Source organism: Rhinolophus sinicus, chromosome 5 (assembly GCF_057876585.1).
Source record: "Rhinolophus sinicus isolate RSI-liver-muscle chromosome 5, RSI-T2T, whole genome shotgun sequence".
Taxonomy (NCBI): domain Eukaryota; kingdom Metazoa; phylum Chordata; class Mammalia; order Chiroptera; family Rhinolophidae; genus Rhinolophus; species Rhinolophus sinicus.
In genome coordinates this window covers 104,727,706-104,747,607 of record NC_142505.1, presented here as the reverse complement: position 1 = coordinate 104,747,607, position 19,902 = coordinate 104,727,706, and the positions used below count along the sequence as shown (strand labels likewise).

At 36.8% G+C, this 19,902-nt stretch overlaps 1 protein-coding gene across 8 annotated transcripts in view; it reads right to left on the bottom strand.

The window, feature by feature from the left end:
- RANBP17 (RAN binding protein 17) overlaps positions 1-19,902 on the bottom strand; it is a 255,550-nt gene that overhangs the window by 68,731 nt on the left and 166,917 nt on the right. For all 8 annotated transcript variants that reach the window (XM_019741153.3, XM_074313890.2, XM_074313893.2 and 5 more), the window contains 3 exons: positions 19,256-19,336; positions 9,124-9,187; positions 8,923-9,031 (listed from right to left, as the gene is read on the bottom strand). In XM_019741153.3, the coding sequence (XP_019596712.2) occupies positions 8,923-9,031; positions 9,124-9,187; positions 19,256-19,336 (254 nt within the window). The remainder of the gene's footprint in view (positions 1-8,922; positions 9,032-9,123; positions 9,188-19,255; positions 19,337-19,902) is intronic.

The window sequence follows — 19,902 nt, the reverse complement described above, 5'->3', positions numbered from 1 at the left end:
TTTCAGCAAAGGGGAAGGAGGTACTCAGGGCTCTGAGTAAACAGGACTCAGAACAAAGAGTAACAGACAGACTCAGTCGGGATCTGGCTCCCCCACATACTGCTCAACTTTGGACATTTACCTCTTTGAGTCTCGCTTTTCTTATCTACAAAATAAGGATAAAAATACCTATCTTTGAAGGTTATTGTGAATATTAAATGTTATAACACGTGAAAAACAGAAGATGCTCAAAAAAATGGTAGTGGTACTAATACTAGAATACTAGTACCTAGAACATGGCCTGGCATTTTTAGGGAAATACTGTATTCAATGAAAATTCACCTTTATTTGCCTTTATTCTGAGGCAAATAGGGACGTCAGGAGCACCAGAGACAAATGACTAAAATGAGCAGGGAGAGAAGTCACTGAGCGAATACTGAAGACAGTAATGTGAGCAGGACTTCCATTTAAATGTCACCTCCTTAGAGAGACTTTCACTGACCAGCGTCCCTATGTAAAACAGCACCACGTGTATGCCCCCCACGCTTAGCCACTTTCCAACCCTGTAAATCACTTAACTTGTCTTATGAGACTTCCTATGACTGATTAATTTACATACGTATTCCCTATCTTCCCTACTAGAATGCATACTCCTTGGGGAAGGAACCTGTTCTGTTCTGATCATGGCGACAGGCCTAGAACAGGGTCTAGCACTCACTCAGGAAATATCTGTGTAGTGACTGAGAGACAGTAGTCATTTCCTGATGGCTTATGTGTAGGCAATGAGTTTGCCTACAACCTCTGCAGCTCATACGGGGTCCTAAGCACTGTTGCAAGTCACTAACGGTCACCGCAATCCTGTGAAGTTATATGATTTCCTTCATTTTAAGTGAGAGGCTCAAAGCAGTTAAGTACTTTGTCAACATCCTCTGGCTGATCAAATGTCAGTCAACCAGGACCCCCACTGAGGTCTGCTTTCCAGTGTGTTGGGGTGGAAGGCATCAGAGGTGGGGACTGAGGCAGGGTCATAGTCTGGAGTTTGGAGCTGCAGGAAGTTACGAGAGGCTGAAGGGCACTCAGCTTCCTGCTGGCGAGGAGAAAGGCATTCCTCAGCCAGTATTCAAGTTTAGGGTCGGCAAATCTGAGACAGTGGTGCATACTCCTCTAGAAATGTTTACCTTTCAGTTAGCGCTGTTTCCTGGCCTGCAACGTGATATGCTGTTTCAGCTAAGCGCGAAGGCTGTTCATTTGTGTTTACATCATGGAAACAACTTTTACAACACCTATTAAAGATTTTTTCCTCGTTTGTATTACCACAGAGGTATCTTTACTGTTTCTGACACGAAAGGAGAAAATATGTGCTTATTTTCTTACAACTTCACATTCAAATATGCAGTCACATATTTAGTGTGCCAAGTGTATATGTGATTATTTTATGAATAATAATTGAATTTGCCTTTTTTCCCCTAACAAGACAAGAACCCAGAAACCAGTATGATTTGAATGTGAAATGCCAATTTATAGACTAATATTTTCATTGACATCAGGAAAAGCAACATTGTTGTCTCAGTCATGCATAGATTTAAAAAAAAATAACAAATTCTTCACCTTTTATGTATAATCCAGAGCTAATCCCCTCCACTGGATTTCTGAGGCTCTGATTCAACAGAAAGTGATTCATTTTCTGAGTTTCATATATTTTTCCTTCACAGAAGTCACATTAAAACACCTGTAGTAACTCTTTCAGTAGGTTGGCTCTCAGATATTTGTAGGGCATTTCATTTGTTATTCTGTGTAATTTAAAACCTTGAGTGGTGGAAAACAACAGAGTTCAAAGAGCTTCTGAGTTGAACACATCCATATGCTAGGAGGTTGGTGTACCCCAAAAAGTTAAACACAGAACTGCCAAGTGACTCAAAAAGTTACACAGAGAATTGCCAACTGATTCAGCAATTTTACCCTGAGATGTATACTCGAGACCTGAAAGCCTGTGTCCACACAAAAAGTTATACACAAATGTTCATACTAGCAGCATTCTGACAATAGCCAAAAGATGGAAACAATCCAACTGTTCATCAACTGATAAATGGATAAACAAAAAATAGTATATTCATACAAAGGAATGTTAGTCAGCCATATAAAGGCATGAAGTACTGATAACGTACTAAAATGTGGATGAGCCTCAAAAACATTATGCTGTGTGAAAGAAGCCAGACAGGAAGGTCACATATTATGTGATTCCATTTATATTAAATGTCTAGAATGGGCAAATCCATGGAGACAGAAAGTAGATTGGTGGCTGCCAGGGGCTGGGGGTGGGGGAACGAGGAGTGACTACTTTAAGATACAGGGTTTCTTTCTAGGGTGATGAAATATTCTGGAATTAGATAATGATGACGGTTGTAAAACTTTGTGAGTATTCTAAATGTACGAAATACCACTGAACTGTACACTGTAAAAGGGTAAATTTTATGACATGTGCATCTAACCCCCCCAAGTATCCTCCCAAAACCAGAAACAACAAAAATCTGGGTTTGCTTTCCCTCCTCCCCTTGAAATGTATGCAGAACACTGAAACTTCTCATTGCCTCAAATTCAAGTGCAAATAGCAGCTGGATTACTGGGGGGCTGGGGGAGTGGCCAAGGAGAATAAAATAATTAAGGTAATAATAAATGATAGTAGCCAACACTGACTAGGATTTAACGCATGACAAGTATTGTGTGAGATCTCTGACCTACCAGTGATAGTTCAGTATGGTAGGCTGAATAGTGGCCCCCAAGCGTGGCCCCGTCCTCATGCTTGGAGTCTGTGAACCTGTTAGGCTCTATCACAAAAGGGAACTAAGGATGCTAATCAACTGACTTTAAAATAGAAGATTATCCTGGGTTAGCCAGGTGGGTCCCATGTAAACACAAAGGTCTCTGAAAGTGCTAGGGGGAGCAAAAGGGGAAAGCCAGAGAGACGGCAGCATGAGAAGGACTTGGTCGGATGTTGCTGGAGAAAAGTGAGCCATGAGCCAAGGACAGCAGGCAGCCTCTAGCTGCACAAGACAGGGGAACAGACCCTTCCTCAGAGCCTCCAGGAAGGGACACTGTCCTGATGACACTTGGATTTGGCCCAGAGACGCCTTTCAGATTTCTGACCTCCAGAATTATAGAATAATAAATCTGTAATATTTAAGTCATTCAATTTGTGGTAATTTGTTACAGTGCTAATAGGAAACTAACATAGCCGTAAAGGTCAGGTCTAATGCCTCTGCTTCAAGCCAGGGAGAATTAGGAAGAGAGGCAGACAAGGGGATACAGAGGCAGTGAGTGAGGAAAACAATCCATCTGACACCAAGTATTATAGCCACGGGTAATCCCAGAAGAGCAGCGACTCCGGCAGGTCTCGGCCCACACAGGAGCTCGGGCTTCGAGATGACTTAGGGCGTCAGGCAGGGCAGGGTGTTTTCAGATCTGTCAGGAAGTGTCATCAGCTCGAGCTTCCAAAGGAAAGTAACAGCCCACGTACCGAAGGCAGAGTAGCTGCAGCCAGGGCACTGAACTTGCCTTGTTTTGAGGTCCCAGTTGCAGTCAGTGCCCCTAATAGTGCATTCAATAAATATTTGTGTCTTAATTAGCACAGACTGAGTACTTGCTTTGTGGTAGGCATTGTTCCAGGCCCTTTTCACACGCCTTTATTTATTTAAGCCACATGACAACTCTTCAAGGTAGAGATCTCCATTTAATAGATGAAAAAACTGAGGCTCCCTTTAATTCCTCTCCCTAGGGAACCAGAATGTTTATTTTAGTTCCCAGAAGAAAAATACACTGCCCTCTGCAGACTGTTACACTGCTCTAAGAGAGCTAGGCTAAAAGTTTATCCCTGAAGCACCTCATTCCCTGGGATGCTCTGGACTCTACCCTCAAAACCAGGTAAGTTATTAAAACTGGATCTGGACTTAATGGGCTGCTTTCTGCCTACAGGGCCAGCTAATTAGTCTTAATTATCTCATTATAGATTCTAAGTATTTCCAGCTGCTTCTTTACCCCTATTGCCCACTCCTACCCCCCACCCCACCCCCCATGTCTGTTTTCCAGACAGACTCTGCCAAGTCAGTGGACACAGGTGATGCGTTGATGTATTCTTCCTGTCAGAACAGTAGCTACTTCTGATCAAGCTTCTCACTTGCTAAATTCTCCTGGGATAGCTTTTGTGTTTCTTTATCTATGAGAAGAAATATGCTTTGACCAATGATTAGACACAAGGACAACTTTTAAAAATGCCATTTGACTTTCACTGATCATAGAACAGTAATATACCTGTATAGGGCAAATAATAAACATGAATCTGTTTATTTCATAGAAGACTGGAAAGCAATCCCTTCTTCCTTCTTCTCACTGCCCCCAAAGCCTCAAATCAATCATTTAGTCCAAATAGTTCAAATAAAAACGAAGAAGAAAAGGCTACATTTCCTAATCGATTGGAAATGTGAAAGGTGAAGCAACGACTTAGCAAAAGAATTGAGGCTGTGTGGTCAGAGGGCTACAAGGTATATGACTGACCTTGGGCAAGTCATTTCATTTCTGTGCCTCCCCTGTCTAATAGGCAGACACGGCAATCATACCTACTCCATGCGGGCTGTTGTGAGGATCTAATAGGATAATGTATGTGACAGTTGTTTGCGAACTGTACATTTGTAAATAAATGTTAGCTATTATTACTAAAGAAAAGCTTCCTTCCTCTGTGTCTTTTTACTTCTGTCCTTAATAACCATTTGTAGAATACTCTTCCCTTTATCCAAGTCATTTACTTATTGTACGAAATTTCTCAAATTTAAGCTACAGGTATCTTCAGGTGCCAAGTACTTGTTACAAGTCACAAATGCAGATGGATGCTACGCTACCCTCACCCCATAGAGAGATCGCTCTCTCTTAATGTCTACAAAGACCATTTTAATATTAGCATCCCCACGATCATTAAAAAATATGACTGCTTCTTAGAGTTTGGATACCTGGAGTTGCTCACTCAGAGCCTATCAACATGCTTCTCATCTGAGTAGCTCAAGAGAAGATGCAACCATAAAATGTCCAAGGAAAACAATTGTTGGTGACACTTCTAAATTTGTGGCTGGTGAAAACTTAATTTGCAACTAATAATATTTAGTTCTCCACAAAACAAAAAGCCTTGTTATAGCTCTTTTCCACATTTCCCCTCTCCAATATCTGTCAACTGAATTCACCTCCATTCAAATTAAACAAAATAGAAGGTTTTTATTTATTCCAGTATTTTATACTGAACAGCTCCCTGGAGGTTCTCCATTTACTGGCTTGGGTAATACTATCTTTCCTTTAGTTTATTAGATTGACAAAGTTAATTTAAAAATAACCTAGGGAACTTTAAGTGATTCTTGGAAGGGATAACATGCATGCACATATGGTCGGTCACCCATTTTCATCTGTATGTAAGCTATCTTGTGAAGGGAATTTTTGTATTTATTTTTTATAATTTCTTAGAATACAAAACATACATTGCCAACATGAAACACCATTCTGATGATGAAATGCTTTCAATTCTGTTCTTTATACAAGTGAACATTTTATCTAGTTTAGCCAAGGAGCAATTTGATAAAATGTTACCACTGTTTATTGCCAAAAAACCCCTCATTTTCATCTGAAATACAACCTGGGGCACATAGCATCTAATTAAATTCATACAAAGCACAAATTATTGAATAGAAACCAAACTGCATTTCAAAGTAAATATCAATTAATGTGACACCCAATTTCTAATCACTCCAATGTGCAAAGCTTACACACAAAACATACTCAATTTATTTTGGAGGGCTGAATTGGAATATGCTTTGTATTTCAATCCAAGAATCACAACCAGTGTTTTGCTAGCAGGTTAGTTAGGTGTTCTTTCTACTTGATTCTTACCTGCCTCCCACTCAAAATCAGTGTTATAAAAAGTTCTTCCTCAAATTTTGTTTCATTTAATTTGAGAATAATTCTCATCATGTAATATTTTTATTTCTTTCATTTAATACATGGATGTGTGCTATTTTTTTGGCAAGTGCACTATTGCTTTTTTCCTTGTTTCTGTGATAATGAATATACAACAGAAAACTACAAAACCATTTATATAGGAATTCTGACAGCAACGTTCCAGTCAACCTAGTTTGTGAGACTAGGGCTCAAATGATAAAACTGTGTTCAACACTCAACAAATGATCAACTATAAGTAATGACACTTTGAACAGAGAGCAACACGTGGCTCATCCAGCACAAGAGTGGCCAAGTGTAGCTCCTCACTTGTGAACGCAATCAGCCACCTGATTCGTTCTGTCTTGGAGAGCCCAATGGTCAAAGCTACCCTTACAGACAGAACCTGGCAGGTGGACCTGATTCCAGGAGCCATGGTGATCGCATCTTGGTTACGGTGTATTGCGTGTCATTCATTCACCAAACATTTACTGAGAACCTACAGTGCAGAGATACCAGGTCGCTGCTGACAATCACGAAAAAGGCAAAATCCGTACGCTGAAGGAGCTCCACATACTTTGGGAAGAAGCATACCTCTAGTTCCTAACAAGGGAAAGCAGCTCTGGTAATATATACCACAATCGTCACTTGATGCTTACAATATACATTATTTTAAAGGGTGAAAAACACTGATAAATAAGGAAAGAATTCTTTTCCAACAATGTAGAAGTTCCATCAGTGTAGCTATTTTTAATTTTATCATAGGCAATTCAACTTACTTATATTTAGAACCTACCATGTACCAGGCACTTCCACACAGCCTATCTTTTTCTGTTTTTTACAAGGTATCTAAAAAGTGCTTGCAATGTAGCAAATATTTACCTTAAAACAAAAAAAAAAACAGCTTAAAAAATCAATTTATACTTTATCTTGTTATGGGTTAAATATTTCAAAGGAATCTAATTCTGGCAAAACCTAATAAAATCCTATTACTTATTTAAATTCACGTATTTTACTTCAGTTTCTCATACCTCACAGTTTACACTAAAGAATACTCAATAAAAGTAGTCTTGAGAAAGGCCGTGCAGGTCTCCTAGGCCATCATCATGTCTCTCCATTATCAATGCAATGGTAAGTGCAGCTGTGCTGTGAACATCGAGTGCTACCCTGTTGTTTAAGCCACCGCAGATTCATGGGGGTTCTCTGGTCTACGACGACCACATGAAAAGCTATCTTGACCTGTCCATTCCATTTCCAGGAGTAAGTGGTGAAGATGTATGTGACACGGACCTATTTCTAGGAAATCTCCAGCTAGTTCTCTTTAACATTGGTCTCCCCTCTCTGTCTGACAGGGTCATTCAAAGAACATTTTTAAGCCCTGGGAAGTAAGTTAAGTCCGACAAGGGCTTCCCGGTCTTCTTTGATGCTTGGACAACTGGGAAGGCAAGAGCGCAAGCTCCTTGAGGGCAGGGGCCAGTCTGGCAAGGTCTTTGTTGTGCCCTCAGAGCTCATCACAGTGTGTTCTCTAAATGATCATTGAGGACAGTGACAAAGGACCCCGCTGCTCCTCTTTTCTCCAAGGCAGCAGCCAAGACATAATACAGGCTGGTGTGCAGTATGCAAAGCTGTCACTCAGTTAGCTCTCCCACTTGCCTAAGGTACCAGATGATTGGGTTTTGCATGCCTGGTTTACACTCTTCAAATATTTATAGACAGTTCTCTTTGCCTCAAGCCCTAGTTGTCACTTAGCCAAGTTATACATACATGGTTCTTTTAATCTTTCCTTAGAAATCAATCCTGCTAAGCTCCTTAATCATTCTAGTTGCATTTCTCTCAACTTTTGGCTGTTTGTCTTTCTGGTAATTTATTCTGTTGAAATGCATGAAAATAATACAGGTGTGCGGAGCAGAGAAGGGTTTGGTCACCTTTCTATTACAAGGTTCAATGCCTTTTATGTGCAAAATAAAATGACTTATCCTCTTTCCTTTTGTATGATCACATTTTAAAAATTCATATTTAAGTTGATGGATCAATCAATACATTGCAAGAGAAAGGAAGAAAAAGTACCATCAGTATTCTCTAAGGACAATATTGTCATTGACCGAACACTCTCAGGTGTTTATAAACTGATTAATTTAACCTGCAATATTCAAACATGGAGAAAAACAGGAATCCAGATAACATGGTCACCACAGAGAGGGTTAAGTGCCCACCCTAAGGTGCTATCTACCTGTGGATACTTCTGGCTAACTTCAGCTTTTCAACGAAAAAAATTAAAGACAAGTTAATTTTTCCCATTATAAAAGTAATACATTAAAAAAAATTTCGAGTAATCAAAAATGAGGAAATGTTACCTATAGCCCCAATACTCCAAAACAATATTTAATATTTTTGAAGAATTTTGTTTAAGTCTTTTTTTGATATATTATTTCCCCCTCCAATAGGAATGATCATACCATTTGCACAGTTAAACACCTTGTTTTTCCAGTTACTATTATGACAGAAAATTTCATGTCTTGCATTGTCTTCAAATCATAATTTTTAATGACCACATACTATAGCATCAAGTAAGTGAATGCGACTGATTTCACAATTCCCTCTGTTGGATATTTACACTGTTTCTATTATTTCTCTAGATTAAATGCCATTATAAAAACAAATCTTTGTGTGTAAAGCTTCTCTGTCTTTAAGATTATTCCTAGATTCGTAGCAGTAAGTAAAATGAATGCATCAAAGGATACCCAGAAAATCAATTGTGAGGTAAGGAATTAATGCAAGTACTATCTGAAGTAAAAAATACCACCTTAAGTACGAAGATTTGTCTTTGGCTCTGATGATAACAAGTGAATGCTGAAATCTCAGCAAGTTGTAGAAAACTGTGAGAGGTGGCAAATCCCAGGAAGCTAAATGTGTACTCCCTAGTGTTTCACTCCACATTGTTGATCCCTTATTAAGTAAGCTTGTTATTAACCTTACCCAGATCTACCATCAGAAGGCGAGTGAGGGCTGTGTAGAAGGTGGTTCGGCACCTGAAGTCACTGAGACTGGAACTGTCACAGATGCCAAGGAAGGGGAAGTGCTCACTCTAATGGAAGCAAAAGAGCATCCACAGTTACTACTGCTTTACCTCAACTACCCGGACAATTCTAGTCATTCATGAAAGGAAAGAAGACTTACCGTGTGATTTTTTAGCATGAATTTCACAGCATCTATCTTCACAAGTTTTTTTAAAAGGATATAGGTAATAGAAGTTAAGGAATCTGGGGAAATATAATTGTCTTATCAATAGGTAACAAATCACAAAATAACACTGAGCTATAATGGCATCAATTTCTATTTATGAAGAATAAATATGATTTCTAAAGAGCATTCCTATAGAGATGTCTTTCATGCGGTTAAGAATGATAATCCATTATTAACCAGTGCAATTACTTTTCCTATCTTATACATATTCTAGTTATGGAAAGGAAGAATGAATTTTATAATTAAGACACAAATCTCTTTACTATTAAAGCCTTCACAGTGGAAAATTAAAACTGACCTTTTTTACATTTTGGGTGTAATGTGAGAAATTCTTTTCACTTAATATTATTTAATAATAAAATAATTATAAAAGACCCATAATAGACTATCAAGAAAGAGGAAAATTTTCAGTTCTAAGAAACAATCGAAGGAAATTCTGCTTTAGATGAAGGTCAGAATACAATTAGGAAGATGTAGCAGATTAAATGTCAAGGACAGCCTTAGAGGGCCTAATATTTCTCAAGTATCTATACTAAGTACAAGACATCTTGTATTTGTTAACTCATCCAATCTTCATCATCTCACTGTTAAATATGATTTCTGATTCATGGATAAGAAAACAGAAGCTCAGAGTAATTAAGTTACTTGCCCAAGCTCACACAGCTATGGATTGGTAGTGCTGAGACGTGAACTGAGGTGGGACTCCTAAGACCGTGGTCTTTCTCCCACACGGCATCACCACCTGAACAGTTCAACTCAGGATGAGAACAAAGTTGAGAAATCATACACGTGATCACAAGGCCTAAATAATTTCTGGTTAATGCTGTCATCAAAGAAGGGCTCTAAGACATCTGTTCAGTCTAAAACACCCTCTTCATTTACTTTACCCTGGTCATGTGTTTCCTGCTCCAGCTAGGGCCTCTCTCGGTCATTCCCTACCTACTGACTCACGCATTTCTTATAGGTTATAATAACCTTGCATGAGAACATTCATGTTCCAGTGAAAACATACTGGCTCCTTTCCTTCACATCATCTCCAAGTGTAGAACTCTGTATATTGCGTCTGTGCAGGGGCACTGATAAGTCTAATTCTAAATTTTAGTCACTCAGATGTAGATGTAGAGAGTAGAAAACACATTGGAACACAAGTCAAGAAACCTGGGCTTTTGGCTTCAGTACACCATTCAATCGGCTGAATGACCGTGAACTCTACACTCAGGCCTCTGAGCCTTAGTGTCCCTCTCCCACAAATGAGAAAGGATCCTATACGCAAACTACGGGTCTCACAGGATTGTTGTGCGGATTGATGATGAAAACGTCTTTGCCAATTATAAATCAGGGAGGAAGACACAGAGATGCTGAGAATGAACATTTGTAGACTGTTCACTACTTGCAAGGTTAATTCTCACAATCCCACTAAATGGGCAGTACCGCGTCTGTTTTTCAGATGAGGAAACAAACTCAAAAAAATTACATACAACTCTCCAGAAGACAAACAGTAAGTAGGATTTAGATTCAAGTCCCTCTGGCTCTCAAGCAGCCATTGCAGTTGCATATTAAGCACGTGTATTTGGCCCACCTCCGCCGTGTTAGATTGTAAGCTTTCCAGGAGCAGGGTCCACGTCTGTGCGTTTCCTCAGCACACTGCTCTCAGTGGGTGCTCAATGAACTGTGTGTTTCTGGCAGGCTGAAGGGCAACATGATCAGGGCTGATAGATGGCATGCCTTTCCCTCCCACAAAGATGCCCATTTGATGACTGTTCCTGCTGTCAATCACTGAGCAGAAGAACTGCCACTCAAACTTCACTCAGTTAAACAGGGTGGGGATCAATAAACTACGAAATATCTTAAGTAATTACCAAATACAATTCTCTTAGAATTGCAAAGTTAAAAGTAACAGGGTCTACGGGTAGTAGGAATGCTGCCATTAATAGGAATCTTCTGTCAGTGCTGCTAATAAACAGCAAGTCATGTTTTGACAATAGAATATTTATGGTAGTAATAAACAGAACATTCACAGAAAGAATCTCGTCTGCTAAAGACACATTTTCTGCAGAACTGCATTTGTGCACTTTGTACCCAGGTCAGCCTCACTGCCTTTTAATTATATTCTAAAGAAAAAAATGATTAAGAATAAATTTTTACTTTTTGTCAATGATGGAAAAAAAAATGAAATTTCATCTGAATACTTATATTCCTTTCTAAGAATTCAATTCAAAGCTAGTTATAGTCCTTAAGAGGGTCTGTAATGTTTTTTAAAAAAGCCAAGTGGATACATTATTTTATGACCTTTATACTTTCATCATATTCTTGTCTAAGAGACTAGAGTTATATGTCGCACCATTTTAGTTGTAGTTGGGAAGCCTTGTAATTGGGTGGCATTCAGAATAGCCCTAACAGTCAGTGTGGTAATGGTGGTTAACAGTAACCTCAACGGTGATAGGAGTCTAGTCTACTACTCGAGTAGTGAGTAGTGAGAGAATCTAGTACATGGAACATGTAAGTGGTAGAACCAAGATTCAAATCCAAGTCTGTCTGACCATAAAGGATAAGCTTCTTCCACTAGGTTACATCATATCCATGTGACTTTAGAGCGGGCGATGATTCTACAGAGATCACCAGCTCCTGGAGGTACCCCTGAAACCAGAACTAGGTCCCAGAAGGGACAAGGAAACTGTACTTTTAGGAGGGAACCAATTCATCATATCTGAGACTGAGCAAACTCAGTCCTGGCTGGTATTTACTCACTAAACAAAATTCCCAGAAAATCCCTTTCTGTATCCATGTGGTTAGGAAAACACTGAGGAAGGTGAAGATGGTTCTATTGATAGCTAGCATGACAAATGGAGAAAAGCAAGAAAATGTGGGAAAAATGGTGTATCTTAAAGGTGGTTGAAAAATTTAAAAATCTGTATCCTTTGAAGAAGAGGGTAACTAAATTGAAAATGAACTGGTTTCTTAAGTTACAGGAGTGCCACGCACTTTAATTTAGTAGCTGACGGGCACAGTAGCACCAAGTATGACTTCCATTTAGGGTATCAAGCCCTTACTGCAGAGTATCAGCCATATTTCACCCAAACTACACCACCACTAATTATAAACAACATTATGTTATATGCTACTAAAAAAAAAAGTTTTTAAAAATACCATCAATTGTAAGAAGTATCTTACATTGTTAAAATGTGAAGAGATTTCTGTTTGAGAATCAAAGGAGTAGCGCAATAAATATGATTTTCACTAAATACAAGAAGGTGGATGATTGTACTGACCTGGGAAATTATTTAAAAGCCATACATGTTTATAAGCAGTTTTTGCAGCTAGAATTAGACTCTGATGATAGAAGAAAGTTCACAAATAAGAAAATTACATTCGGAAATTACTGCAGATAGATGATAGTTACAAAGTATAATTACTGGAATATTAGTTTAGTTATTTCAAAAATAGGATTATGCTAATGAACCCTAATAGATGAAAAAATCCAAGTAGGTACAACCAAAATGAAGCATCTTAAGGGATACTAATAATTACTTACAAAGAATAGGAGTTAAAGGCTTAGTTACTCAACAAAAGGGTCAACAATATGTTCAAATGTCCACTATGTGAAGTTTTGAAACTATAGAGGAGGGAAAAAAAAAGAGTTCTAATCTCCAATAATTTACAACCTTATAGGAGAGAGGATTAGTCAATACTAAGCTATGTATTCATCTCCAGATATATAGATAAGAACTAGGTGTTCAAGAAAAGTTAAGAAAAATAAAAAAACGAAAATGAAGAAAATTAATATTTAGTGAGCACCTACTATGTGACAGGGTCACTAGTACCAGGTCTTTTATTTTTGTTAGATAACGTACCATGTTTCCCCGAAAATAAGACCTAGTTGGAGAATCAGCTCTAATGCATCTTTTGGAGCAAAAATTAATATAAGTCCCAGTCTTATTTTACTGTAAAACCGGGTCTTATAATATAATATAATATAATATAATATAATATAATATAATATAATATAATATAATATAATATAATATAATATAATACTGGGTCGTATACTAATTTTTGATCCAAAAGACACATTAGAACTGATTGTCCGGCTAGGTCTTATTATCAGGGAAACATGGTAGATCTATTGTTATATATTTATTTAATCCTTACAAAATCCTAAGAGGTAGATATTAATAACATTCCCTTTCTAGAGATGAAGAAACTCAGCCTCAGAGAAATTAAATGACTTGTTCATTTTCTTTTAGTGAACACAGCGATGAAGGATTCTAACTATTTCAGGATGTCCTTACTAAGTCTTTAGCAAGACCTGAAAATTTAAAAGAGACCTCACTGAGTCAAATGAGGAGAATAGCATACGAGTATGTGGAGGTTCAGTGAAAGAGAACGATGAAGGGTGTCAAGGGGAAGGTAAAATAAATTTCCCTGGCCCAAGGAACAGTATCAAGTACAAACTGTGGTTGAATGGTGGGTCAGAAAATTCGTTAGGGGAACTCAATAAGTCAAGTACCGTTAAAGGACTCAAGTTCAAATTAATAATTTTACTTTGACCTGAGAAGCAAGTAGAAGTAATTCTGGGCTTTTGGGAAGAGAAATGATCGGATTAAAATAATACTTGAGGAAGGTAACCTTATGAAGCAAGAATTTAAAGAACTGAGCGAAGGTCTGAGTAAGTGGGCTCTAGAAGAGGAGTAGAAAGGATTCTCATATTTGATTCCAGTACAAAAACAAATAGAGCAGATAAATTATGGGATGACTTTTCCACGGATGACAGAGACAGAAAACAAAAATAATAAATCAACATTTCCTTTGAGGAGAAATGTCAATGGAGGTATGCCTGCGGGAGGTATGAGGAAACTAGTTTTATTTAACATTCTCAAAATCATCTGGAGATGGTGGTATTCATCGAAATAAAGCAATACATTTTCATACTATTTCACCAAAGCAGAATTACTAGTGTTTATTACTAAATATTTCCTGGAACAGACATACCCAATTTTACTTCCATCCTTCACCCTTATTTTATTCTAGACCTTTGTTTCATTTCTTATCCTCTACTCTTTCCGACACTCACCTCATTCAGGATTCACCCCCCAAGAAAATCAGTGACAGGGTGAGAACATCTGGTTTGCACATGACTTGTATGCTTAACAGTTTGTATATATGCGCTGTCCAAATGACCTTGAATAAAGAGCTCTCTCAAAGCCACCATATCAAAATGTTACATACCCACATTACATTTAATGTGTAGATTTTCAGAAAATTAGTGTGTAATGTATTTGAGTTAAATTTTAAAATAATAATACAATGGACTTTGAGCTCTTAGGAGAAACATTGGAAAGAAAGTCTGGAATTAGGATCAATTTTGTTAGAATTAAAACATCTGTGAAGGCAAGGTCTGTGTTTCATCTGTCGTTTTGCCCTGTACCCAGCAAATGCTTACTTACTATTTGCTGGATTAAAAGAGGCCAGTAAGAAAAGTAAATCATTAAGGTGAGCACGGAATTAAATTTAAAAATCACTATTTTATTCTTACTTGATGTTAAATCTAAATAAGGATGCAGTTCTAGTTACTGCACTTAAAACTAGTGTTTCCAGGTGGGAATTCCCACCCATTCTTAGGAATTTTCTTCACTTTCCTATTCCCGAATCCCAAGGAAAGTTGGTCAGGTAATCAGGAAAACTGGCTCCTTGAACCCAGGTGGGTGGTAGTATCGGCCGTCACTTTGTGGAAACGATTCACTGTGGAGAACAGAAAACAGTTTATATCTCGGGATTTGGGAACGGGAAAGCGAAAAAAATTCCTGAGAACGGGTAGGAATTCTCACCTGGAAACCCTACTTAAAACAAACAAGCAAGCACAAAAAAGACAAATGAAGCTGGAAGAGATTTGGGGTTGAAAAACAAAATCACATGGTGATCAAGTCGCTTGGACAGGAAATAAGACTCTGGCTTGCAAAAACAAAAATCGAAACAAACTAATAGATAGATTTATGATGCATGTGGATAGGAATTATATTCACCAAATCCTGGTGTACAGGAACTAAGGACATAGTCTCCAAGTCTTCGAGAATTAGTCTGAAGCCAAATGGAAGGAATTATTAGATTGGTGCAAAAGTGATTGCGGTTTAAAAGGTTAAAAATAATTACAAAAACTGCAATTATTTTTGCACCAAACTAACATTTCTTTATGTAACAGATAACCTGGGTCAGCTTCATGGGTGTGCAAAGCTGTCCGCTTGCACAGGATCCTGGGCTCGGTTCACTGCTCTGCTGTTGAGTCCTTGAAATTCTTAGTGATTTCTGAACAAGGCACCCCACACTTTCATTATGTCCTGGGCCCACAAATCACGTAGGTGGTCTTGCAATAATAATATGAAGAAATTAGTAATCCTAAGAAATGTTGAAGTGAACAGCAACAACTGGGTAAAAATGAGTTTGGATAATTTCATCAATTAATGTAGAACTCTTTTTTGGGGCTGTTTTAAAAGGCTAAAGATATTTTTGGGTTTTCTTAAACCTTTGAGGATGATGTAATAAGGGCAACTACCAACAGAGGGCCTAATAGAAAATGAAATTTCCTTTCTCATTATTATCTATCTGAAACCCAAAGTGAAGCAAGTTCCTGCTGTAAATTTGAGTAAATTAAAGAACTGCAGTAGAAATATTGATCAACTATTTTTCAAAGGAAGAAAAACTTGAAATAATGATTAATAAACAGAAGTTTGGATGAAATAACCCTTTCCTCCTCCTTCCTCAGCATTTAACACAAGTAAGTTGAGTTAATTTGATTGCTCTGTATGACCGTTATTCTCTCCAGCTTTCTCAGAAGCTCCCTTGTTCTAATCATTTGAACAATCTCATCCCTTTCCCAGTTAGACAGAAACCAAAATTTCTGACTGGAAAACATTTCAAAGAGGGAGAAGGATCCTGAAACCTGACCCTGGTGGGCGACCGCAGGACACAGCCATTTCAACTCTGTGCATGTCAGAAAAAGCTATTTGGAATCTAGAATTCTTGAAAATCAGTCTTAGAAATTTAAAGAGTATATTAAAACGTTACTCAGATGTATTTGCTAAATGTATTTTATACACCCCGTGTAAAGAATTTGATGGGAAAACAAACTTTTTCTCAAAAAGGCCATAGGATCTGAAAATTACAATAGTCTGAACAATTTGGAAAACTTCCAATCTGGCAAACAGAAACTGTGGGTAAAATGCAACAGGCTCTCTGGTTAAAAAGCCAGGGACTTCAGGTAATAGCAGACTCCTCACACACATTATTATTTAGGGAACTAGACGGCCTCTAAAAATGCCACGTCTGCATTTTCCGAGTGAAGACAAAGTCCTTTGGAGAAGCATCTGTGGGAGAAATACCTGACTTCTGAGAACATCCCGTTCTGTTTTCTCGTTATCTTAAGGCAGAAGTCCTCAGAGGATGGTCCCTGAGACAGCAGCACCGCCTGAGACTTGCTGAAAATGCAAATTTCCAGGCCTCAGTCTCACATGTTCTAAAATATAAACTCTGGAGGTGAGGTCTAGCAATTTGGATTTTAACTCGAGCTCCAGTGATGCTGATTAGTGAAGTGTGCCACTACTGCCTTAGGGCCAGTAAACAGGAGGCGTTTTCAGAGCTTCCTAAAAAGGAGAGTCTTTCATGATTTCAATTTCCAAACAAGTGGTCAGATTCAAGAACATGAAAGTTCAGAAACTAGCTTTGAGCACCATAAACACTGAATAAGATTCACTCTAAAGAAGCTAAAAGTAGAAAAAAACAAACACCAACAATATCTGAAGATATGCATTATAAAGTCATAAGGAACATTTAATAACTTTATAGTAAAATAACATGCTTTTCCATTTATTTGTTACTAATATTTTAAATACATGTATTTTAAATCCGGTATAAACAGATTTACATTAATGGGGACAATTGGTGATAATTTTTATTTGGCATAACTGTTTCTATTACTGAAGAATACCATCTTATTTTTAACAATGAAATAAGGTAAAGCTTTAAAATCAGAATTTAAAAACACATTCTAATAAAGAAATCGATTGGAAACAACAAAATATGCATTAGGTAACCAGCAACTGCACTGAAATAGATACACCACTCACATATTCCATTATGTAAATGAATTCGAAGATATTTCATGACTGATCAGCTAGAAGGGACATAATGATTTATAATTCAAATAACTGAGCACTGAAATCAAATTGAGCTAATATATATTTCTAAATATGCAAACCTGAAATAATTGTTAAAAAATATAAATCAATGTACCCAGGTTGAAACCATTCGTATCCCTTAGTTTGAAATGTTATAGCTTTTAAACTTTTATCTAATTAGCTTTCTGAAAATATGATTTTTTATTAACTTCAAGAAGTACTCAAAAGCAATAAACAGCTTGTAAAATGAAAGGTTATAATGAAGAATATATATAAAATATAAGGTGATAGGAAAAGGATCTTAAAGAGCAGACACAAATAAATTAGGCATTATGCAAATTATACTAAAAAGAATACAAATCAAATTAATTTTATATTAGATTTCAATTTCAACTTAAAAAATAGGGTGAATCTAAACAATAGATACATGCTATAAAATAACATAGGCTTCTTTCCAGATAATATGCTCTCAAAGTAATTCATTGTGAAAAGGCCAGAGTTTGCAATACTAGGAAGTACTTATAAACCACTTCATATGTTTGAAATAAAGAGTATTTCAGCATTATTATTAAAAAAAAAATACAGGTTGCATTTTTTTTTTAATAAGAAAAAAATACATATCTTAAAAAGCCAAAATGACCACTGGAATTGGGTTGTACATCACTTTCCAGTAAAAAGGAAAAACAGCCTGGACAGGTGTAATTTATCATTTTTCTGATTTAATATCAAAGAAATATATTAAAATAATAAAAAGAATCCTGAAATCCTCAAAATTTGTAGTGATAAATAGCCCTCCCTGTCTTTATTGCATTATACCTACTAACAGAAATATTGCATGGTGGATTTTGCCAGACAAGGACGATTATTTTCCAATAAAAAGTTGCATATTAAATTCCAGCACAAAAGTGGGTGTCTAATACTTTGAAAATCTTTTATGGTTTGCCAAGGAACACAATTTTAAAGTTAACTAATACAAACATATTCCTGAAGTGAACCTACATTAAAGATTTCTATCCAATGCTACCCATTTTCAGAATGTTGTCCTCATATTAAAATAACAGCTAATCTTAGTGGTTAAATAAACGAACATTTATTTTTCACAACTCCTATATATATTTGATAGCTAACACATAAAAGACAATATACATGCTTCTCTCTTATTGGTAGAAACATGATAGTATTATCAATTATAACCTAATAAGAAAGAGTGATTCTGGTTTTAGATTTAAAAAATCTGCTAATGAGAGAAAACCACACATTTAATGTTTAATGGGTAATCTCATTTTAGAGTAAATAAGATGTTGATTTGATGGGGCCAATAATCGAAGAAGTGTTGAAAAAACTTAAAATTTTCTTTCTATTTCTCCTTTGTGCCTCATAACTAATGAAAATAATATTCTTTTCAATTGAAGAATGCTAGAATACTGAAGATATATTTACTGTTAGGAATTCAGTTTTTATAAGGTAATTATTTTTAGAACATTTTGATCTTAAAATTAGTTATGCTTTCTTTTAAAACAAGAACTTTTCGACAATTATGAAAAATCATAAACTAAAACAAATGTGGCTGAATACTTTCTTATGTAACAACTCGTTAACCTGGATGGCTATAAATATAACTTTAACTAGTTATGAATCTACATATCCATATAAATTCATTGTGACTGAATAAATGCTTTACAGTACAGTATGTAGCTAACATAAATCTTCCAAAAACATGCATTTACAGATAAGGCTAGATGAAAGGTTTTTTTATTAAAAAAAAACAAAAACTTGCAAAAATTATACACAAGGAAAATACCTGGCCAGTAGAATACACTCGTTAGGCTGTGTGTGTGTGTGTGTGTGTGTGTGTGTGTGTGTGTGTGTATGTAATAGATATATAATAAAAAGGATATCCAACAGACAGGTCATTTAGGAACTGAAGAGTCCTTGAAATTACAGGCTCACATCTTCCCCAGTATTTAAGGTTTGTAACGCTAAACATGAAAAAGAAGTTTTTAATTATAAGTTATCTGCCTGTATAGGGAGAACATAGAAACACACATACATTCAAGTTAGATGAGCTAAATCACAAAATACCAGTGGAACATTTTCTATTATTTTTACAGCACATTCAAAATTATATACAATCAATGTACAACGAACACTGCTCTCCAAATGGTGTATAATTCTATAAATTTAGTTTTGTAAATTACAAGTTGCCTAAGTCTTTCACAGAAGAAATATTAAGTTCGTATCTAAAATAAACATATTAGGGAGTGACAGCAGGACTTAACAAAGGAAGTCAAATAGAGGCTCACAGTTACTTGCCAAGAAACAAACCACCCAACTTGTGGCTCCAAAACTCACTTCTTGTGATCATGACTGTCATCCAGCTTTGTTCTCTGTAGGCAAGGCCCTGCTGTCTTGTCTGCTACACAGATACAGTGGGATGCCAAGTGGAGGTATATAAGTTTAGGCTAAGTGTACTGAGTTATGTCTAGGACTAGAAACTAGTTAATTCTAATATTATAAAGATAATTCAGTTTCCATGAATGTCTCT